The sequence below is a fragment of the Heptranchias perlo genome, chromosome 16, assembly GCF_035084215.1.
Source record: "Heptranchias perlo isolate sHepPer1 chromosome 16, sHepPer1.hap1, whole genome shotgun sequence".
In the NCBI taxonomy this organism is placed as follows: Eukaryota; Metazoa; Chordata; class Chondrichthyes; order Hexanchiformes; family Hexanchidae; genus Heptranchias; species Heptranchias perlo.
Genome location: NC_090340.1, coordinates 53,679,394 through 53,704,144, shown reverse-complemented (window position 1 = coordinate 53,704,144; position 24,751 = coordinate 53,679,394). Strand labels below are relative to the sequence as shown.

General features: G+C 39.5%; 1 protein-coding gene across 2 annotated transcripts; it reads left to right on the top strand.

Moving 5' to 3' along the window:
* The first annotated feature begins 2,075 nt into the window (after nucleotides 1-2,075).
* irf8 (interferon regulatory factor 8) lies at nucleotides 2,076-23,137 on the top strand. Of its 2 annotated transcripts, XM_067998128.1 has the most exons (10): nucleotides 2,076-2,252; nucleotides 2,467-2,653; nucleotides 4,384-4,567; nucleotides 7,624-7,709; nucleotides 11,863-11,968; nucleotides 13,671-13,724; nucleotides 13,910-14,296; nucleotides 18,049-18,167; nucleotides 18,320-18,552; nucleotides 20,437-23,137. In XM_067998128.1, exons 1-9 carry the CDS (start codon nucleotides 2,245-2,247, stop codon nucleotides 18,506-18,508), a joined length of 1,320 nt encoding a protein of 439 aa, XP_067854229.1. In that variant the 5' UTR covers nucleotides 2,076-2,244; the 3' UTR covers nucleotides 18,509-18,552; nucleotides 20,437-23,137. The 2 variants fall into 2 exon arrangements, with proteins under 2 accessions (XP_067854229.1, XP_067854228.1); XM_067998127.1 differs by having other exon boundaries at nucleotides 18,320-23,137.
* Nucleotides 23,138-24,751: the final 1,614 nt, after the last annotated feature.

Below are 24,751 nucleotides of genomic sequence, written 5' to 3'. Positions count from 1 at the left end.
TCAATAGTCTACTGTCTTCTCCACATCCAAAAGTCTTCTGCTATTGTGATCGATCAAACTATCTATCTATCTATCTATCATATATATATTTGTAGAATTGTAAGGGGGTTGCCTGATGTTTGTCCTACATGTTCATAGGGCAAATTATGATAGTTATATTTCTTCAGGGTCTATGTAGGGAACTAGTTGGCACAATGGGCTGGCACATTGTCTTTTAATTATGTGAATGTAGTTCAAATCCAGCCCAAACTGATGGGAAGAATGTTTCCTCTAAGTGCTGACTGTAAGGGTATTGTGAGAGTTTGGTCAGCATCAAACCCTATTTTCTGAAGGGTTTGGACCCACAGCACAAAACTGCCTCAAACTTAGCATCGATTAACTCTAAATTGAAAGTTTGATTAGCATTAAATTGACAATGGTTTGGGTAGAGTCCTGGATATTGTGTATTGTAGATGTGGAAGGAATACACTTGATGGGCCCAATTGCCTTTTTTGCCACCATGCTTTCATATATTTGAAACTGAAAACTGTTCCTCAATCAGATCTGGATAGATTTCCTTGCAAAATAGGTAAAAGTCAACAGAAGTTGTTGGGGCTGCTTCAGAGCATGTGATAATGGGCCAGAATTTGCATCTAATAGCACCTGCCGTTAGTTAGACTTGCCCCTCCATCCTTCAGTTCAAAAAAGTTTTGCCCAGAAAGTTGCTGAATGTGCGAACTGATAACGGTGAGGGGAACAGGGCAAGCAACAGGTTAGCTCTTTAACTAATCAGATTGAAGGATTGTGAAATAAACACAGGGAGGAGGATGTATTAAAGGGATGTATTCAATATCAAATCAGGTACCGAAAGAGAAATGAAAAGAAGGAAAGAAAGATTGGAATAAGAAAAAGAACACAGAAAGGAAAAGTAAGAAAAAAAATTAAATTTAAAATTTGACATTTTTAAAACCTCCCTGAAAAATTCAAAACCTGAAGGAATGAGACTCCACACTTGTAATAGTTAATTTTCAGTGCCAGAGAGATTGATTGGTAGTAACTAACAATTATCAAGTTGTTAAAAGGGTAATTACTAGCCCTAAATATCTGTGGTGAGTTTAGTTCATAACTACTGTGTAAATACAGCAACTTCATGACATTCAATGCATGTCCATGGTGAGCAGACGGCAAAATGCTGTTTTCGCGAAGCTAATGGATTGTGGCAAACTTCATACAGCACCAGAGGATATACATGGAAATTAGCAAAAAAAAATAAAATTAGAACAGGTATCAGGAAAAACTTGATAGGAATGATCTATCAAACAAGGGAATGAAGGCAAAAACAATGGGGTTATTCAAAGTACAATTGGATACCATGATGGGAGAGTTGATGCACTAGAGGAATGAGCTTTGATGGGCTGAATGGCCATTTCTCATCATTATATTTACAAAAGCACTGATGTTAGTGTCATTGTTTTTGGTGCATTGACCACTGCTCAATGCGTCAGAAAAAAGTTCCCATACCCGTCAGTGGAAACTGTCCAAACGCCACATACTTTGAATGAAAAGAATTACTGCACAATTGGGGAAATATTTCATTCGGGATTCATGAAACACGCTGCAACTGCAGGAATTGAAAAAGAAAAAAAACTCTCGTCTCCTGATATTATTACCACTATGGGACAGGAGGAGGCGTACGGTTGCAGGGAAATTCCCCACTCAAATAGCATTACACGCCTCTCGGTAAATCCCCCCCTCACTCTTATGTGTCATAACCATTGCATTTAAACTCAGTACAAGCGAATACGAGGGGAAAATAAAGTGTTTCGTGAACTTTAATGTTAGAAAGTTTAAATGGTATCCTGACATCCTACAGGAATGAACAACGAAATATAAAGCACAGGAGACCCTCACTTCGTCACTGCAGTTATTTCAACCCATCTGATTTCTTGTAAAAGGTTGCACTTTGGAGGAAATCCCTCCCGCCTTCTCGTCTCATTGGCCCTGCGATCTGAACTTTTATAAGACGTTTGGTCAATTTCAATGTCAGTTACCGGAGAAGCGACAAGCAAAGCCCCACCTTCCTGAGAGTAAATAAACGCACCAAGTCCGCGTCAAGCCGAGATAAAACGGCGTTGTTAGCAAAGCATTTTGAACGGACAATTTAAAAAAATAGCAACAAGAGACACGAAACCAGAAGAGAAAACGACGTCAATATTATCAGAGTTAGGTAATTGTCCTCAATTACTGACACACAGCTGTGAAATAATGCAAGGGTGAGCAAGTATTTTCAAAGCGATTTTGAAATAACTTTACCAAACTTTTCATATATCTTATTTTACTTTGCTTGTTTTAAAATTATATTTTGTTTCTAAATGATTCAAAACTTCCTATTATCTGGGCCTAATTAAATAGTTTTGCTGTTAATTTGCCATCTTCGATACACGGTATAGCCGATGTACTGATGAGTTTATCATGTTGCGATTGCAGGATCGGGATGGTTGATAAAAACAACACCGGGATGCGCCGCCTCAAGCAGTGGCTGACCGATCAGATTGACAGCGGTCACTATCCGGGCTTGGTGTGGGATGATGAGGAGAAAGTCATCTTTCGGATTCCCTGGAAACACGCCGGAAAACAGGACTACAACCAGGAGGTGGACGCTTCGATTTTCAAAGTACGAGGATCTTGGAACAGTTTGTGATGCTGCAAAAGCACAGCCGGCTCACCCCTTTTTTAAAAAAAAGAAATGTATTACTCCCACTTACAGCATTAGGTCGCAATACTTACTACAACGTAGGGACAGGGTAACGGCTAATCGTTGTTTGAAACATACTGGTTTGGTTGGGAGTAGTTGAGAGGGTGTGCAGCAGTGGTCCGAAGTTGTACGTGCGAAATTAGTTAAATTTCAAAAAGTTTGTAAGACGTCCCCAGGATGATGTTTTAGTTCGTAGAATGTATGTGTGTGTGTATACGCGCAAACACACACACTCTTAATCGCTTCGTTAACTTTGAGGCCGGGTTTTATCAGGGCACATTGAGTTTACAGTCAAGCTGTTGTCAGATGTTTTCTGATGAATGAGGGGATGGGCTGAAATACAGAACTGTTGGAAAATAATTTGCATGATAAACTTTCAAAATGTAAATTATAAGGGAATATTTTTCTGCAAGTTGAGAAATAACAAATTTGCACACAATACATTAACGAAAGAGTATTTCACTTTGCTGTTTAATGAAACCTAACTTCTGAGTTGATAAGAAAATAATGGTATTTTTGCTTGTTCATCTACTCTGCCCTGACCAACATATTCTGATGCAAGGTGTTTTTTCATTTAAGTGGTTTATGTGGTTAAATTATGAAAATATAGTTGATGCTCGTGGTGCAGTCAGTTTAGGAATTTAGCTGCTGTAATGAAAGCTTTTTTAAAAAAAAATCTATATTAAGCCTTTAATGAAATCATTTCTGAAAATATGCATTTGGTTTGAGGTTTGAAGGAAGGAATTATTTGTAGAAGTCCACTATGTTCCTAAATACATTATCATTGTCTGAGGGATGGATCTGGCTGTAGATGTCTTATCTGTGTTCCTTGGACATCTCCCAACAGGACTGTGGAGGCATTGGAGTGCAAAGACCTTCCAGTACAATGCTGAACATTATTAAATGGCACTGAGCCCAAAGTAGCAGTGGTTGAACAAAGGTCTTGAAGCTAAAGTTCAAGTTGTAAATCTAAGTACCTTTAGGCAGTATCTTTAGATCAAGGGTTCCCTAACTCTTCAACACTGAGTTTCTCTTATGACTAGATCTTTTTTTTTTGCTCCTGCTTGTGTATTTACTTTTCAAAACTTTTTAACTTGGTACAGTTGTCTGGGGAAATAGTTAAAGTTGTGAAAAATATATATTTAAAAAGTGGATACAATATGCTGAGAATATTTCTGTTGCTTGTATTGAAAGATTTTAAACCAAAACGCTTGTGTAAAATCAAACACACTTGAGATGCATAGTTCCCTTTGCCGCTGATCAGCTCTGCTGCTCGTCTGTCACTTGTACTATTGTAACACTTAAGGAGAGCACTTAGACAGATCTGTTGATTGTTTGTCAGTCCCAATATTAATAAGGGCAATTACTTAGATGGTTGTAGCAACACATCTTCCAAATGCAGGTGTGGATGAGAAGGCATTTTATCCGCTTGTGCGTAACACACCAGATTAAAGCAAGCTTGTATTTTCAACCATGAGCTGAAAAAAAGTTACACTTGTGTTGAATAGAGCTTCAGCAAAGACATAAACCACAGATGTGAGAGGTCATCACTTTAATGGCTTCTAGTACAAGAAAAGGTCATACTGTACCAATTAGTTTATTGAGTTCATCTATTAAATCATGGTTTATAAACTGCATTGTATTTATAGGCTTGGGCTGTCTTCAAAGGAAAATATAAAGAAGGCGAGAAGGCAGAACCTGCCACATGGAAGACAAGACTTCGTTGTGCGCTCAACAAAAGTCCAGATTTTGAAGAAGTGACAGACCGTTCACAGCTCGACATTTCAGAACCATATAAGGTTTATCGGATTGTTCCTGAAGGACAGCAGAAATGTAAGTGTAAATGGTACAGATGCTCTTTCACTGTATTCTGCAGTCTGATTCATACATGTAGTCTTGTAAGATTAGATTAAAAGAAGAACAGTGAATGCTGGCAAACTGAAACCATTCAGTGTCTGAAAGAGAAAGGTGGATTAACATTTCACATGAGACCTAAAGTTCGAATGAATGGCTCCACCCCAAAGTGTTAAGCTTTCTTTCTCTTTCAGATACTGACTGACCTGCAATACATTTCCAGCACTTTCTGTTTTTCTTTATCCTAGTAAGCATCTGTCCTTTTTTAAAGTTTAGAACATGGGGTGGGAGAGAAGTAAAAATAAAGTTGTTTAGAAGTCATTCTGATCCAAGATTATTTGATATTTATATAAATTTCATTATGTGGAATTAACTTCCCTGAATAAAATATGATAGGACTTGATAGATGCCAATCTATACCACCAGGGGATAAAGCTGTATATCAATCTTTTTAGCTCTACTGTAGCAGTTTGGGTATGATAAGTGAAAATAATTTGCTGTTGATTTCATTCAGGTTTATCTTATTTTCAGTACGTTCCTCGTATTAATGTTTAACACTCATATAAAATTTCACGTTATTTTATTGGAGGCATAATAGCAGAGAGATGCTTTTGATATGAGTGCATTAAGCAATCATACAATAACATCACTCAAAATCATTTTTGGGCTTATATAGCAAGACATTGCTTATAGCAAGTGTGCAGTTATTCAGGAAATCATAGTAACATAGTAATGATTTCAGGCAAGAGGAGACTGTTGGTCCATCCAGCCTCCCCGTTCAACTTTCCATAAGATCAAGCTGATAAAATGAAGTATGACACAGCACAGCTGCTTAGAAAGTTCAGCTCAATTGGAGGGGGGAAGAAAAAGCATTTAACTTTTGGTTCACAAAGATCTGTTCTTTTGAATAATGGAAAAAAAACACAATTCTTTCACAAAAAAATAATGTTGGATTAACCACTCTTGCTTAAGATATTTTTGATTACATATACCTTTTAATAAAATTTTTAAAAATTAAGCTGTGGTTACAAATTTAGGTACAATGTGTGATCTTCCCCTTATACCATGTTTCTTTTTGTTACAATGTGGGGGGGTGGGGGTGGGCACAGGGGATAATTGGACCCACTTTGGGATCTCATTGGTTCCTACATGACAAAGCTTAGTCGATTCTCTGTAGCAGACTCAGTAATCTGATACCTGAGCCAAGGAGGTGTGCAGTAATCCGGGGCACTGTTGATGATTGACCAGCCAGCCACGCTCACTGATGGTAACTGGAAGGTACAGCTGTCACTGAGGGTTGGGATTCTTTCCACTTGGTTTGCAAGCCAACATCCTCAGGTTCTAACGGGCAACCACTGTGAAGTTTACCAGTGCTCTGTGTCCTTAATCAGAGTAGTTTAAGGTGTGGAACTTTGGTAGTACCTCTGTGCACAATGGGCTGGGGTCCCTAAGCCTTGGTCTAAATTCTCTGGGTTTAGGTAAATGTTGCATCTCCCTTCAGGGAGAGAGTGTGCTGTGCATATCAAGCAAACATAAACCCTGCTTATATGGATTAGCATGGTTTGGAGACTCTTAAGTATGATGATGGTTTTCTGTGCCTGTCAGGATATCCAGCTAACCAAAAAATATATAGTGGGATGAACTATAGTTATATTTTAATACTTGAAAAGGAAATATATTCATGGCAATGGGGAAAGAGTAGGGGAATGGGACTAATTGGATGGCTCTTTCGGGGAGCTGGCACAGGCACGATGGGCTGAATGGCCGCCTTCTGTGCTGTATGATTTCCAAAATTGGGAGCCAGTGTTGAAAGAAAATAAATTTAAGATCAGAATTACTGAGGGTTTTAACTCATCAATAAAATGTACTTTTCCAGGGTATGCACAAATCCAGTACTTGAATCTTAAGGACCCCAGAAAAAAAGTAAGATTGAGAGCGAGGGTTGGAGAATTGGTGCTACAGCATTGATGCCTTATCTCCGACTCATGCTCCCAAGTAGTGATGCTCAGTGCAGGGAGCACAAGTTTGCTTTTATGAGAACATCTTATGCAAAAACAGATCTAAAAGTGATTGTCATGCTTAACATACATGAGTTTACATTAGAAAATGGATGCAAAAGCCAGGTCCATGTTAGATACAGAACTTTTTACATAGAGAGGGTTAAATGCTTGATATATGCAGGTGCATGTTATATATGACAAATTACAGTAATATTTACTGTTAGTGTTTGATAGTTTTGTTCAATTAGTAACATTAGGGAAGAGGTACCAGAGGAGGTGCAAAAAAGATTTACAAAGATGATTCTAAGGAGTGGTTACAACTACCAGGAAAGACTGAACAGGTTAGGGCTCTTTTCTCTAGAAAAGGGAAGGCTGAAGGGTGACCTAATAGAGGTCTTTAAAACTATGAAGGGGTTTGATAGGGTAGATGTAGAGACAATGTTTTCACTTGTGGGGGGAGACCAAAACTAGGGGCCATAAATATAAGATAGTCACCAATAAATCCAATAAGGAATTCAGGAGAAACTTCTTTACCTAGAGAGTGGTTAGAATGTGGAACTCGTGACCACAGGGAGTGGTTGAAGTGAATAACATAGATGCATTTAAGGGGAAGCTAGAGAAGTACATGAGGGAGAAAGGAATAGAAGGATATGCTGATGGGGCTAGATGAAATAGTGTGGGAGGAGGCTTGTGTGGAGTGTAAAAACACTGGCATAAACCAGTTGAGCTGAATGGCCTGTTTCTGTAATTCTCCTCTGTGGTGTATGAACTGTGCCACATTTCCTCTGTTTTAATTTTTAAAAAAACTGCACTTTGCAATATGCAGAAAGAGGTGATGCTTATTCCATTAAACTCATTCTGAAAGTCCTGGATAGGAAATAAGAAAATATTTTCTTGAAGTCCTCCTTGGTACTATTACCATTATTGTCACTTTCAATCAATACTTGCATCGATTAACACATTCTTACCACTGTGCCTGAATCCTGTTCCCTATTTATTCCATCAACTAAATAGATTTTAAAAATTCTGAAACAGGTAAATTTGGCAACCACTCCATTGAACAAGGTGATATCACTGATATGGATTGCAGCCCACCTGGCTCAGATGAACTTATGAAGGAGGTAAGTGACTACATTTCTTTTACTTTTAAAAAATATTTTAAGGCTTCAGTTAGTTTGAAGGGCGCTCGGTGAAGTGGATAATGTGACTTAGTTCCTCGGGCTGTTGGTCTGATTAAAATGCAATCTAAATATATGCAGTAATATGAACAGTTCAATTGCTCCCTTTATTGGATCATTCCATGTACTGTTAAGAAAGAACAATTATGTAGGGCCTTATCATGGCTCTCAGGATGTTCCCAAAATGCTTCAAGTTCAATGAATAATTTTTTGAACTGCAAATAGTATTGCTACTTGGATAAATTTGGCAGTCAATTTGCATATAGTGAGGTTGCACAAACAGAAAATGAGATGAATGACTGGTTAGTCTGTTTTTAGTAATGTTGATTGAGGGAAGAATGTTGGCCAGCATACTGGGAGCCCTCACTGTGCTTCGAATAGTGCTTACCTGAACCACCAAAATAGGCAGATGGTTTAACATTGTCTCCCCTCTAAGCTTGAAAAGACTTTTTTTCAGCGTAAAATAAATGTTGAACAGAAAGGTTTTTATAAAACATTTCTTTAGTTTTCTGATCAAAAGGTTTCTTTTCCTGTCCAATTTTCCCTCCTCATCCCTTGAAGGTACTGATTCATGCTAGGATATGATTCCCCAAGCTATGGCCAATCTCTGGTTCCTTGTCCAAGTGGCCAGTCTTCGTGTGTGAACCTAGATAATGATTGTGGGCGAGCATCACAACTGACCCCGATCCTGTCCCTAGCCGGGCGACTTTCCAGTAAAATTCACGGGACTGGGATCTCTGGCTGATTTTTCCCTCCTCTAGACCAGGAGTAATTGTGGCATCCCTACTGAGTTCCCAGCTGAGAACAGCTAACGCAACACAGATTTGGAATCCCACCTGGGCCATCCTGATTTTTCTAGCTTGGCTCTAGACTAGCCAGTCAGCAATGAGCTACTGAGGTAATCCCCACAAGGCTTCTACATAAATAATGGAACCAATTAAAAATGAATTTATTCTTGTGCTGAATCATGATGTAGAGCAATGTGAGTTTGCATTATGAGGAACAGCCAGGATTTGAAACACTGGAACTATATAGACCATTCACAAGGCCCTTTTACAGTGCCTCTTGTTTAACCAGAACTGTGTAAAGTTAGAGTTCCCACCAATATATTCACCATGGCAGCAAATCTTAAGGGCATTGTTTTTGTGAAAAAGCACTTGGAAAATTGTTTGTACAAGGACAGTATTCTGACACCATATGGGAATGACATGACCATAGGTTTTAACATTGAAAGACAGGTTTGCCAGACACTTTTTCATGAAGATGACTCCTTCCCCTTTAACATGGCTGCTGCCACCCCTCCCATATTCTGCTTCTATCCCTAGATGACCATCAAGTGGTTTTAATGAGACTTTTTTTCTAGTCCCCATTTTTGCTTTGTTTCAAATAAGGAACAAGTAACTGGAGATGAGAAGCATCCTCATGTGCTAGCATGAAATTTGTGTTCTTTAATCTTCCCCTTTCTTGTGCCCCTTACTCGAGCTATGCCAAAGAGTAGATTCTTTTGAAACCAGCTGAAAGGCAGCCAGGACAGAAGTGAATGAGGTAGGTGGCTGGCTGGCCAGAGATGGCTATTATTTTGACACAAGCAGCAAGTGTTTTTCCTCCCTCTTAATAATGTGGCATTTAAATATAAATGAGGCATCTTCACCAAAAGGAAGGAGAAACTCCAAACAGTAAGAGCCTTTTTCCACTGTCACTCTGTAATGTAAATAGGGAAGAATGCTACAGCCTCAAAATTGCTCAGTCAGCATCCCCGATTTGTGGTGCACTTGACTTTTTTCGGCCGTTTACTTGAATGCCCAGTTTTCTGATCAGCATGCTCATCGAGCGGGACTCTGCACTGGGAGTGGAGACTCAATTTTGGAGCTTAAGCCTAAGTTGCAAACGTCTTAATAATTGTTGCTCTCAGTGGATATTATGTTCTGGATGGAACTGATGTCAAGGTCAGATTATTTACACATGCAGAGTAAGATTAATGTTTTAAAATCAGATTTATTTTTTAATTTCACACTGAGGCTTTCTGATTATAATGTAAAAATATATAATATAAGGAAGCACATTTACAGGGAGTGTTGGATTAGGATTCCAGATATACAGCGAAACCTGTAAATTAGAGACATCTAAGGGACTTGTATCAGCTGTCCTTTATTTGCAAGCGTTCTTATTTTCAAAATGGTCATTGTACGTACAGTAAACCGGATGAAACAAATATCCCAGGATTGGCTGTATCTCCTGCAGCGTTCCTTCCTTTTTTTTTCACCCTCACCTGGGATCGTGCCTAATTCTGGAGCCCTGCCAGCAGGAAGTGATTTCAGTTCAATTTCTGTTGGTTGGGTTTCCCAGTTCATTGCCATCCCACGTCCTTTTCCATATTGATCCTGGGATCTGCTGCATTGGCAGCCTGCACAAGGTGGGTGGCAGCTGTAGGGCCAGAGTGCCTGGGAGATCCCAGCCAAATTGGGGGCGGGGGGGAATTAATGTTCTGCAGACCCTGTCTGGGTCACCCTCCATGTGCTGTGGCTGCTAATATTTGATGTGTAGGAAGGTTGTTAGTGGCTCATCAGTACTTGACGTACTGGTGGAGTGAACTGTGGTGTTGCCTGGTGCAGTTCCCGTCTTTTGTCGAATGGGAAGTTTTTTTTACCCAGCATCCATAGCGGCAGAGAAACCGCCCTAGAGCCTTGCAAGCATTCAATCCCAGAGACACAGTGGTTTCTCTGCTGCTATGGATGCTGGGCAAAGAGCTCCCCCTTCCACAAAAGCTGTTTCCTTCACCTGCTGCCGCTTCGCACTAACCTGCGTGTCCCATGTTTAAAGTTGTAAACGGACTTGGTGCATTGAAGGCTGTCCATAGCTCGGAATTTGCAAGTGTCCATGGTTTCAAGGTGCAGCTTGTATCTATTACAATGTAAGTTATTTGGGACTGTCAATAAGTGTTAGTTCTTTTGGGGGCGCCTGACTGTACAGGTTTCATTGTATGTGTCAGTTTGGCTCAGGTGATAGCACTCTCAGTCTTCATTTAAGGGTTCTAGGTTCATTCAAGGATTTGAGTACATAATATAGGCTGACACTGAGGGAGTGCACCATTGTTAGAATTGCCGTCCTTTAGATGTGATGTTAAACTGAGGTCCTGTCCACCCGTTCAGATGGACACTAAAGATCCCATGATGATAATCAAAGTAGGAGTTCCTCAATTGGTAACGTCCTGCCGAATGTTATTCCCTCAACCAGCACCACCAAAAAAGTGGATTACCTTGTTATTCATCTCTCAAAATGGCTGCTGCATTTGTCCATAAAGTAGTTAATTGTATATGAAGTGTTTTAAGCTGTGATAAGTAACTTGATAAATGCAAGTCATTCTTTTCCTTTTTTCAAGTTTATCTCCTATGGCATTACACATGGGGAATTAAAGCTAAGTGTAGTCTTCAGGTGAAGCAGGATCAGAGGACAGGGGATAATTGGAGCAGGGTGTGCGGACATAATGCATTCCACATTTCAAAGTCATTCATGATGTCCTTACTTTTATGTAATACTTTGATTTGGTATTATTTATCATTAAATAGCAAAACTTGACGTCAATTTGGGAAATAGAGGTAGAGTTTGGTTAGAGCATAGTACATACTGTGGAGCTGGGAGATACAAAACTGAGGTGCTATAGCACCACCACAGGCAGGAGAATATAATTACAGTATGACGATTACATAGTCAGTTTTCATTATAAATGTGGAGATCAGAACTTATACTGGAAAAATGTGACAATAGAATGTAATGTTTTATTAGCAGGAAGTATGTGCAATGTAAGATTTTAATCTTTTTCATGCATGTTCAGATCATAGATTAAATGCAGACCAACATTGTTTTGGGAGGTATAGAAGAAAACGATTAATCATTAAACCTACTATGAGGAACCAATAGACTGAAAATGTGTTGTGGCTAAATGATATAGCTCATGTCAAAGCTTGAGTAGCAAAAGTTATCTGCCTGTTTTCATTTTCTAAATCTGCCCCTCTGTTGTGTATATGGACTGATGAACTGATACCCCATCAAGAAGCTTGGTATGATAATTCTATCTTTTTTTAAATACAATTTGCAGGTTATTGTGGATTATAACAGCATAATAAAGAGAAGTCATTCTCCACCACTGGAGGACTGTACAAGTCAACCACAGCAGGACTGGTGGGGACGACAAACCATTGAGGGTAAGGCAAGCCAATATTTTCCCTTTTTTATTATTGGGCTAGCAAACTGAAATCAGATTTTATTTTTTTCTTGATCTGCTTTGCTTCCTTAAATGGGCCACATCCTACGATATTCCAGCAGTGGGATTCAGAGTGGCTAGCGGAATCTCATTTCTGGGGAATAACATTGACTAGAAGAACAAAAATCCTAAAACTTTAAGCGGTCATCATGAAAGAACAGGAAAATAACAATTACACCTCCAAGCAAAGTCAACAAAAATTGTGAAGATTCTCATTGGAATCTCCGTCACCCCCTCCTCCCCCTGCCACCATTCCCAGCCAGTGATGGAAAATTCCATTTAATATCAGAAAGTAACTTGCTCTGAACCTTCCACTAATGGTTCCTGTGAACAATCCAGTAGATTCTAGACTAACATAGGGGACCCAGAACTGAGAACCATAGGTGAAAGACCAAGTGTAGGAGTCCATCAAAGTTGAATGGAGTTGAGAGAAGTCACAAAGCAGTGGTTAGGAAATGAAAAACATAGAATAATAACAGCAGTGACCTTAAAATAGGACATCAGTGTTTAGTGTGCTTTGTTGTTTTAATGTGGAGATGCCGGTGATGGACTGGGGTTGACAATTGTAAACAATTTTACAACACCAAGTTATAGTCCAGCAATTTTATTTTAAATTCACAAGCTTTCGGAGATTTCCTCCTTCCTCAGGCAAATGTTTGAGCAAATTTGCCTGAGGAAGGAGGAAATCTCCGAAAGCTTGTGAATTTAAAATAAAATTGCTGGACTATAACTTGGTGTTGTAAAATTGTTTACAATTGTTGTTTTAATGCAGGTATACAATTTCTCCACTAAAATAACACAGAGAGGAATTTCAGATGAACACGTTAATATTGTACCTTGTAATCCCACAGCATAATTTCAGGGCCTGTAGATTGTAGGAGATTGAGAAGAATGAGGGAAGTTGGAATGATATTCAGGTCAGATCTTAAGATATATACGGGTGAGGGAAGTCGTTCAGCCCAATTTAGCTAATTCATCGGAAAGAACCTACAGATCCCCCATCACAGCAGCCAATTGTTCCTTTAAAAGATTCCAGGTTTTTTGCCTCTAATAGCCAGTGGTACATTCCATGTTATATAATATAAAAGTCACCAGATTGTAATGATTATATAAAGTATTTGGCTCTCACTGAAGTAGATTTTGACTTTGTGCCATAACATAAAATGAATGATAGCGAATCGACAGCCTATTTTACATCTCCCAATTTTTATTTCCACTGTAATCGGGAGCGATATAAAACGGGCTGCTGATCAGCTATTGTCTGTTTTACACTATTGCACAAAGTCAAAATCTACCTCACTGTGTTTTATTCAGCTTTTTGTTGAATATCTCAATATAAAAACCTCTGGATTGTTCGATGTTGGCCTTACTGAGAACTCCCAACACCACCTAAACAGATTATCTGGGTATTTATCTCATTGCTGTTTGTGGGACCTGGCTGTGTGTAAATTGGCTCCCGCACATGCCAGATAACAACAGTGACTGCACTTCAAAAGTTATTAATTGGCTTTGAAGCACTTTGGGATGTCCTGAGGACATGAAAGATGTTATAGAAAGAAATAACTTGCATTTATGTATGTGTTCCTTCAGCCCACGTGAAAGTTAGAACAGTGTTTATAACCTTTTCCTTTCCTCGGTTACAGATTCAACAATGCTGTATTATGCCAATAACTTTGGACCCATGCCACCCAATTCAGGTACCAAAAGCATGATCATTACTGTTCATTTTTATTTTTGATTATTCATGCTTCTATTATGGATGCAGATTATTATTATGCACTAGTATTACACAGTAATGTTTATCAAATCTGCTTTGTTGTCTTCTGATCTCATGCATTTTGCATCTGTAATCTCTCTCTTTGAAAATGTCTTCCTTCTCTAGGGTATTGCCAAATGATTGTCACGTTTTACTATGGAGGACTTCCGATGTCCCGGGTTCCCATACGGCGTTCTGATGGCTGTAGAATCACCGTACGTCATGCCCCCATCACCAATGAAGCAGTGTTTGGGCCAGAAAGCATGGAACAGGTTCTGTTCCCACCTACAAACAAGATTATGAACCCCCGGCAACAGCAAGTTACAAATAAACTCTTGACTCACCTTGAACGTGGGGTGCTGCTACTGAGTAACAACGAGGGCATCTATATCAAAAGGCTGTGTCAAGGCAGGGTTTTCTGGAGTGGCCCCTGTGCACCTTTTGCTGACAGGCCGAACAAGCTGGAAAGAGATGCAATAGTGAAGCTTTTTGACACAAAGCAGTTTTTGCAAGGTTTGTACCACAGCTGTTATTGCAACAACAACTTGCATTTATATAGCGCTTTTAAAGTAGTAAAATGTCCCAAGGCACTTCACAGGAGCAATTATCAAACAAAATCTGACACCGAGCCATATAAGGAGATATTAGGACAGGTGACCAAAAGCTTGGTCAAAGAAGTAGGTTTTAAAGGAGGAGAGGTAGAGTGGCGGAGAGGTTTAGGGAGGGAATTCCAGAGCTTGGGGCCTATGCAGCTGAAGGCACGGATACCAGTGGTGGAGCGATGAAAATCAGGGGTGCGCAAGAGGCCAGAATTAGAGGAGCGCAGAGATCTCGGACGGTTGTAGAGCTGGAGGAGGTTAGAGATGGGGAGGGGCGAGGCCATGGAGGGATTTGAAAACAAGGATGAGAATTGTAAAATCGAGGCGTTGCCAGACTGGGAGCCAGTGTAGGTCAGCGAGAACAGGGGAGTTAAGTGTACAGGATTTCACTGTTAGGGAGTGATCAGCTGAGGGGCAGGTATTGGTAGTTAACTTTTACTCCAGCCTGACACTGTTATTGCCACAGAGATGTCGTTATTTCCAAGTGCCTCATCCTGATTCTGCTGTCTTCAGGGATGGCACAAAAAGCCAATTATGTCTGACAGTTGAGTGAAAGAGAGTTTTTATTTTTCTCCTGAAGACACTGATCTGTGCTGGGGACTGATTCCAGAGGTTGTCCTCTGGTACCTTGACTAAGTGCCCATTCTTCAGGTGTGAGCCTAAACAGTAAGCATTGGCTGACTATTTGATTGTGGATGTCATCATAGCTAGACCCGATCCTGTCCTCAGTCAACATTCACACCTACATATTTTGCAGCCAAGAGGGAGACATAAATAACATGGGGTGGAAATTTTGATTGCCTGAGTTCACGCTTATCGTGCTTGTATGACATTCCTGTGGGTGCAGTTGTTCCGCATGGGCTAACCTGCTTCCTTATAAAAGGATTAATCTCACATAAAAATGGTCCGCAGGAATGTTGTACGAGCTTGTATACAAAGCATTTGTATGTGAACTTTGCTGATTGGATTTTCTACCTTTTGTCTTATACCATGGAGTTAGAGTGAGATGTATTATAGAGATAGGGACAAATCACTCTGCGATAGCAACAGATGAATGTTTCAAATAACTGGGTTAACACCTTTGTTAAAATACCTGAGGAATTTAAATAAATGTATGCTACTACAATGAGTTTATCCCAAAGATATTTTATTTAGCTTCTCAATTAGAGAGGGAACCATAATCCATGTTGGATGTGGGAGACTATGAACCTGCGTGATATACTGAGGGTGTTACTACATTATATGATCGTAATTGTTTACTACTTGTGACGTGGATTGTTTGTCACATTTACTATTTATAGTCATTCCAGGACTCTCTACCAGTTATAATACAATCTCATTAAAATTAACAAGAATAAGCGATCCTCAGCAGATGGAATTGTCATTCATGCAACATTCTTTCTGATTGGGTGTTAATGGGGTGGATTGAAATAATCTCAGAAATAAAGCATGTGGTGTGGGCATTTGGGTAGTTTTTATTTTTTTAAAAGATATGGCCTCGATTTTCTGCTCGGCTGTTATGTCAGGGTGGAAGTTTTGCCCGGCGCTGGTCTGGCTGATTTTTCTGGGGTCAGGGTAATTTGGAAAATTTTGGCGGGCTGCCTGCCTTCCTTCTGGGAGCCCGCCTGGGAATAGCTGTGTTAAGCCATGGGCACCTGCTACTTTGCAGTGCGACCAGCCTTGCAGCTGAGTGCAAAGGCTCAAATTTTTTTCGCTTCTTTTTTTTGTTGTTGAAAAAGCACCTTAGCCTCCGCAATCGATTGCCCTGCGACTGATCGCATAAAATATTTGGTCGCATAAAATATCCAGCAGCGCTGGATGCCAGGAGCAAACAGCCGGCTCTTTGTGCTCAGTGTTGCTAAGGCGCAAATGGTGGGAAATATGTCCTGTGATGTGCTCCCATCGTTTGTGTGAAATTATAATATGCAGACTCTTGTTCGGAAAAGGATCAGAACCCCACTTCTGCCGGAAAATGCCGGAAGTGGCAGGGCCAAGTGGGGAGCTGGCACAGCAACTCTCCCGAAGAAGTTTCTGCCTCATTCCACTGCTGTAACTCCAGTCTAGGCTCATATTTAGATAAAATTATATCCTGAACATATTGCTCGTCATTTAAGAAAAGGGAAAAATAGGCAGCCCCCATCTGCATATTATCCAGAATTGGAGTTTGGGGTGGGGGGCAGGTGGAGTTGTATTTAATGGCATTCCTAAATGTACCTGAATAGTACATGTAAATGAATAGCACTGACCTTAATCATCTGTGGGACACCATACATCTAAGGAGTTCATGCCTTGCAAAGCTTTATATGCAGATTCTCCTGAGTATGAAATCTCACTTTTAGGAACATCAATAAACATTAGTGTGGCAGAGAGAAAGAGGACTTGTAGATGAATCTCTTAACAGTAGCCGTTTCAAAAAGCACCAATAAAATAATTGAAAACAAATACTGATAGTTTTGGACACCCAATATAGTAAGGATATAAAAGGAACGGAAAAATTGCAGTGTATATTCACCAAGGTGACTGGTTATAGTTATGAAGAAAGTCTCAAAAAAATTAGGGCTTTTTCAGTAGAGTCAAGAAGGTTAAATGGTGAACTCATAGAGGTCGTCAGGATTACTAAAGAGAATGGGATTAGACATAGAGAAAAACACTGGCACAGATTTGAAGGACCGAATGGCGTGTTTCTATGCTGGGACATTCCATGAATGTGCATTTAAGAAGAATTTTATTATTGCTTATTTCAAGTACGCTTATTCCGATGTAGACTGCTCTCTAGCACCAAATGCATTGTTGATTGTTTATTACTAACTGAAAAGTGCCTCATCAATTACTGTTGAGATATATCTCTCTCTCTGTCTCTGACCTGTTCATTGGTCTTTGCCAGTGTTGCTCTTGAGGCTGCCATGAGAATGGCCTCAGGTGACATGCTGTCTCATTTCCCTCCCCTTCTCTAGATGTCCCTGGCCGCACTTTGCATTTCCCATAGTCTAGATTGGGAAGTTTTTTTGTGAGGATTTGGATGGGAGGAGGGCAATAATGTCCAAGTATTCCATGTCACAGAGTGTTGGAATACCATAGTGCTGCCCAACTGGATCAATCTAGTTGGTCCAGTATTGGATTCCTAAGGATTGTCATAATTGGGATTCAAACTAGAATTCAATTCCCTATCACTCACTAAATGAATTTCAGGAGCCAAATTCAATGTTTAAAGCAAAAGAACATCACAATCTATATCTTCATCAGTGGCCACCAATGAGAACCAATCAACCTAAGTCTTAGTTGGGATAAGCCAAATGATTCAGATCAAATAAAAGAATGAGGAAAGGCAGTACGGAAGCCTGTAGAAGACAAACAGCTGGCGAGAAATCACTAATATGCCACTCTATAAAGCCTCAAAACATGCCCGGACTGAGGGCAAAAACTTTTGTTTGGGCAGTTACACAAAGCTAAATAATTGTTGCCCGAGGAACATCTCGTTTGGTGATCTACAGTATACTCTGCAATTATGTGCATTTAGGAAGGATAGAAAATCCTTTCAGAAGTAAGTGAATATAAATCCAACTGATTGCACAAAAGAGTCAATAGGTGATTAGCCTTAAATTTGGAATGTGTCAGTGACAAGCCAATGTCTTAAAATGGTCTTAAAATATTCTACTTCTCTTCTAGCTTTGCAACTTTACACAGAGAACCCCCAGTGTGCGCTCCCGGATAACAAAGTGATTATATGCTTTGGAGAGGAGTTTCCTGACATGAAGCCCATCAACAAAAAATTAATTATAGTGGAGGTAAAGAAATTAATAGTGTGGTGTGGGTGGGAAGATGAGATTTCTGAACCATTTACATCTTAAAACTTTTTAACAATGTACGATTATTTGGTTTTTCAAATTAAAATGTGTTTTTATTTCATTTCCCGCCCCCCCTCTCCCTCATTTTACAGATTGAGCAGGTGAGAACAAAACAGATTTTGCAAGCAGTACTTCAGTCAAGGAATTACGATAACAACCTCCATCTTCAGATTTCCAATGAAACGTCGGAGGACAAGTTGTCCGGGATTCTTCACGAACTTTGTATGAATAGTTACAGCTACCCAAGGCCTGCCTTCAGCGAAAACCACCACATAAGCTGAAAATAAAAAAAAAATCTCTGCTTCAGTGACTCGAGGACTCTTGTGTAAGTTGGTGGCATTAAAACAAAAGTGCTCATTGCTGTTTGCCAATAGCATTGCTAAGGGACTCCGATTCTCTAATCATTTTTGTTGGGTGAATGCCGCTTTGCACTGCAATTAATATTTTTTTGTAACAATATTGCAATGTTCTTCCATTTTGTAATATAATCATATTTTATACAACTTTATTTTTTACTGTGAAAACCAATTTGTTATCCATAGGAGTTTATAGAAAAAGGCACTGAACAGGCATCTGAGATACTGTTCATAACTGTCATGACACTTACTATGTAAGAACTATTTATTATATACAGAATAATGGATACCTAAGAGGGAGTTGCACAGATTTATTCTTAATGAATTCAAAAATTACCAGTTCTAGTTTAAATGTTGCGCTTGTGTATAAGTTGCCCCACAATTTTATTGTTACCATTTTGGTTTCAAAAAAACAATTTAGAAGCTGTATGGTTGTGTAAGTTGCATCCTTAAACCTGTAAGAAGGTGAAGCTTATATTTCAGGTTGTACAGTAACTTGCAGTTACCTTGTAATATTCAACAGTAGTTACAGACGTTAGCTGTGATAGCAGTAATGTAGCTTAAGTTGAGTACAAACTGGCATATTTCCTCCGATATTTGATTTAAAATGAAAAGCTTGCATCTATATAGCACTTTTTACGACCTCAGTGCTTTACAGCCAATGAAGTACTTTTTTCTTTGTGTTGTAACATAGGAAATGCAGCAGCACAGTTTCCACACAGCAGGGTCCCACAAACAGCAATGTGATAATGATCAGATTAGTGATTGATATTGGCTGCAGAGAACTCCCTTGCTCTTCTTCGAAATAGTGCCATTGGATCTTTCACGTCCACCTGCAAAGGCAGGCAGGGGTTTCAGTTTAACACATTGTCTGTGAGACAGCCCCTGCCAAGCACTCCCTCAGTACTGCATTGAAATGAGATTTTTGTGTTTAAGGTCTCTGAGTGGGATTTGAACCCACAACCTTCTGTTTCAGAGGCAAGAGTGCTACCAGTGAGCTACAGCCGACAACTGACTTTTTTTTTGCTTTCCCAGCCCAAGGGTGATGAGAGCAACTACTGCTCTGACCGGCTCAGCCCAGAGCATGTACCAAAACTGGTACCTTGCTGAGTATCACACTGGTTTGTGTAATTACCCACTGAGCACATCCTATTTAACCAAACAGAATAAACATATCTGCTCCATTTTATCTGCCAAAACCATCACTAATATACTTCGGACTTGATTTATTTTGCTAGTGAGCCCATGAAGGCTGTAGTAAAATAATAAGAAAATACTTTAGCAGCTAAAGTATTTTCTTAGTACCAGGGAGAAAAAAATCTTTTGGCAAAGGCATTGTTAGCAGTTTGGACAGTAGCTGTTAGGAACTCCACAACTAATTCTGCACTGCAGTCTTTTTCTCGCTCCTCCTCTTTCTTTCCTCCCCCTCCACCCCCCCCCCTCACCCCCAAAAAAAGAAAAAATCATATGCTGTTACTAGACCCCATTGTACATCACCTCACAGCAAATCTGTCATTTAATTTCTGTGAAGCCTTTCCCTCAGTCGTTGCTAAATTGGCTGATGCTAGCTACTGTGAAACTCTTTGGCTCTGTGGGATTAAAATGTTTTAATTATTAAAATACTGACATTAATTGGATATCAGTTTCATCAATGATGGGTATTGTTGATGGATTGTGTTAATTTTCACTCCAATATCATTCTTTGAAGCTATAAAATTAAAGAGGCCATGAAAATAACAGTGTATATTTTCTGACCAGTGCTGTTCCTTTATGAGCATTAAATGCACTCAGACTATATTCCTTTGTGCTTGTTTTTAACGTGTATTAATTCCTCTGTATTAATTCCTAAACAGTACAAGAACAGTGTCAATCAGAAAGTATACCTCAACCCTTAAACCATCAGATAAAAGCACCACATCCACAATTCGGTTAAGCTAATAGCCTTTAAAATCAAAGGTAAAAACGATATTAACTTCTGGTGTATAAAAATTAAAGAAAAGGTAAGTCTGTGGTTTGGTGAGTCATCAAACTTGGCAAACCTAAATCCAATTTAAATATTGCAGTAGGTTCATGGTACAGCTTGCACTAGTGTAAGGCCTAAGGTTGATCTGACAACCAGATCAATAATGATATGAGATACATTTTGGGAATTGTTATAAAGCAGTTAGAACATTGAACATTAATTGCAATTAAAGAGACCAATATACAGCCACAAAGAGACTAGAGTTTTACGTGGCTTATGTAAGCAGTTATGCACTCTGTGTAGTTTTGTGTATGTATGTGAGAGAGAGATAAGCTGTTTCTGTGTTCTTGTGTCCTGGTTCCCAATGCATGGTCCTTGCGTAGTTGATGTTAAATGGCCTATTCCAAGACCAACAGCGTAGAAGATCCATTGGTACTGGGGCCAGGAAGCAAATTGCTCTTGCACTGACTTGGTGATGCAGTTGTCATGATATTAGTACGCAGCCAGCCTTGGTGCTGAATAGTGAGACCCACAGTACAGCCAGTTTACAGGAAGGACGGCTGCACTATCCATATGTAAATGTAGGTTGAGCATCTCCGTGGAGCCACTCTCCCAAGGCCCAGGCTGCAGTATAGAAGCAGCTACAGTGAGATTGAATCACCTGTTGTGTTCACAGTTACATTATATGCTCGGATTGTTTTTAAACCCCTGTACTAACCTGTAGCTTTGCTGTTGAATATGTTGAAATGTGGCTTCAGTCCAGCCAGATCCAATGACTATAGTATGCTGACATCATAAGGCTGTTCGTGATCTGCCACTCACACCACCCTAAAAAGTACCTAGACTTCAGCAGTACTTACCCAGTAATAATGGCTATTGCATACTGACATCATGAGGGTGCCCCTTATCCACCCTTCCCTCCCAAAAAGTACCTAGACTTCAATACTGTTAATCATTAGGAATGACTGGTACAATGAAACCATTATAATGCTACTCTCCTTTTTTTATTCATCAAAAGGGGCTGTCTATTAATACTGATTCCCCAGAATGATTTTGTATTTTACACTCACTCCTTTTAAGCTGCTCCTTTTTCTTTCCCTGTCTCCAACATTTCCAATCTCAAAACAAAAAAGGTAGCCACTGAATTGGGCTGGTAAACAAGCATATAGCAAGAGATTCCCCCTAACGGCTTAGGAAGTGAATAGTGAACCATACAGAAAGTCCCAGGTTTCATCCGCAGTCTGTACTGAGTTAATTGATCTCCTTGGCAATATCGGCACTAAATTTGGCCTCCTCATCCCTGCCTTTAGAGAAAATTGGCCAGGCCCATGGTCCTGATCATTATCCAGCGACCCCTGCTGGAAGTGGGCGTGCATAGACATTGGGATCCAGCTTGGCCGTGACTCTCGCCCCATGTCAAATAATCTGCTAACACTTCTCTATCAAGGTTCAAACATGAATATCGACCACTTAGGCGAGGTACAAGGTCCCTATGGAACCGTACCTTCGCCAGGATCCAACAGGGGAGGGGAGAAAACTTGTGAGAACATAGAAACAAAAAATGATATGTAGCAGAACTCCCTTTTTCCATGTGCGCGTTTGTACAAACCAATCAACATTCAGCTTCTGAAGTAAACATTTGGACAATAATTATATGACCTTTAACTCCTAGCTATTGATGTTTTATAATATGCACAAATATAAATTTATTTTTGTTTGCAAAATATTGCTAGGGTCTGATTTTTCATAAATGAAATAAAAACGATCATGTACTTTGCAAAGTGCAATTTTACTTGTGATTTAAGTGCCATGTTTGTCTGTCTCCAACAAGAGCATGCACTTAATTTTATTTAAATAGAGTAGAGGAAACATCAACTACCTTGGCATCCATTGCTCAGTTGGATGGCCCAAATTGTAAGTTGTCTGTACTTCTCATCATTTAATAGAGTTTGCAGATTGCCTTTCTCCTTGACCCTTGCCCTGATGGGGTAGAATTTGGTCAGTAAATATTTTTTGGTTTTAAATCATAAAAATAAATTTTGTGCAGATTAGACCTTTTTGTTGGTGTGAGGGAGACTTCTATGTTCGTGTATTTTACATTTGAGCTTGTAACAGACTGTTCAGCAGGAATGTTGTGGGAATTGGCTCCAATTTCCTTACATCTACCCCTTCGCCATGTTGCAGTGATAACATTATCTACCAGTGGGTTGAGGGATTTTACATTTGGGGTTATTGGACCAATTTTTTTATTAACTGCTGCACCTTGGCTGGAAATTACGTTGAACAGACACAAATTGGACTGTTGTTGGTGTGGGAGGGGCATAGAATTAGGCCCTGGCAACTTACTGGCTTCAGGGAAGCTGCAATCCACTGCAGAGTGACAGCAAAGGATGATTGTTTTAAACATTGCTGAGTCAGTTCCATCATAACCCATCACACGATTGATACCAGGATATTACAAGTGTTTTTCCTATTTGTTGCAGTGAGATGTGGAATTATTTACTACTTTGTATATTATGAATTTCCAATGAGTATAAATTTTTTTTATTCTGTAAATAGAATGCTGTGAATAAAGTGACATTTTCAAACTATACCTTCATTCCTTGAGTTCTTTTATTTTGCTAACCATAAGGCTGTCTATAATTCACAGGCTTAAAGTAATGAAACTGGAGAATTCTATTTGTCTTAAGGTATAATTGCTATTTGATAGTTCGCCATTCTCACATATATATTTGATTGCTCCTTAAGTGTGTAGCTTTATTTGTGTTATCACAATTATAAATAAGAGATTACCAGAAGCCCTGACAAAGTAGATATTCAAATTGTATCTCAAAGCATCTTTTCAATGCACATGTTTTAGTGATAGCTTGCCAGAGGACTGAGGAAAAAAAATCAAGATGGTTGAACATACTTATGTCCATTTTCAGGAAGGAAAGGCTATTCTCCTTCACTGACAGTGTATTCATAATACTAACCTCTAGAGTTACTGCCACTGAGTACCTACTGTTCGTAGTACTTCTAGAGTTACTCTCCCCATTGAATACTTACTATGCATGCTACTTGCTCTTCATAGTAATTACCCCTAGAATTACTTGCCCTTGGAATACTTACTATTTATACTACTTACCTGAAGAGTTGACCTCCCCTTTGAGTACCTACTTTTTTTTTCATAAAATATACTTTATTCATAAAATTTGCAGCAATACATACAATACAGTTGTCATATCACATTCCAAATGTACACAATACAGGTTATACAATTTGCAGGTTACATCAAGTGCAGTTCAATGAACACATTGTACATAATTACAGTTCATGACACTCTGGGGTGCCTCATTGCATTACACTCAATACAGATTATTGATTACAGATTCATCACAGGTACATTACATCAATTTGAATTTTACATTCTGCCCGGGGGTGGGAGGGGGGTGTTTCTCTGATTGCAGCCTCTCTGTCTACCTACTATTCATCGTACTAACCCCTCGAGACACTTGCCCTGAGAACACTTACTATTCATACTTACCTACCTTTTAAAGTTACCCCCTTTGAGTACTTACTGTTCATGGTATTTACCAACAGAATTACCTCTCCTCTGAGCAATCACTATTCATGGGTTATCCCTAGAGGTACCCTTCAATTCAAAAGATTTAATATGACCAGCTAGCCGGGGTTCTTCATCCTTAGATATCTTGGTGTACAGTACATGGTGATCAGTTGATTGTGAGTGGATTACCTCCTCCACCAGTGAGCTGGAGGCATCTGTATCAAGGACACTTGTCTTATGAATTACATTAATATATGTATGAAACTGACAGTCTGTTAAAAGATGGTTTTGATTTAAGAAATGTAAAAATGCATTGCACATGTTAGTGCATCCATTTTTAAATTGGCTTGACGACAGAAGACAGAGGGTGGTCGTAGAGGGTTGTTTTTCAAACTGGATGCCTGTGTCCAGCGGTGTGCCTCAGGGATCGGTGCTGGGTCCGCTGTTATTTGTTATTTATATTAATGATTTGGATGAGAATTTAGGAGGCATGGTTAGTAAGTTTGCAGATGACACCAAGATTGGTGGCATTGTGGACAGTGAAGAAGGTTATCTAGGATTGCAACGGGATCTTGATAAATTGGGCCAGTGGGCCGATGAATGGCAGATGGAGTTTAATTTAGATAAATGTGAGGTGATGCATTTTGGTAGATCGAAT

Bases quoted from the DNA above. Each gene is read 5' to 3' on its own strand.
- irf8 (XM_067998128.1), top strand. The intron at 2,654-4,383 runs GTACGAGGATCT...TTGTATTTATAG, and splicing joins TGGACGCTTCGATTTTCAAA to GCTTGGGCTGTCTTCAAAGG. The intron at 13,725-13,909 runs GTACCAAAAGCA...TTCCTTCTCTAG, and splicing joins ACCCATGCCACCCAATTCAG to GGTATTGCCAAATGATTGTC.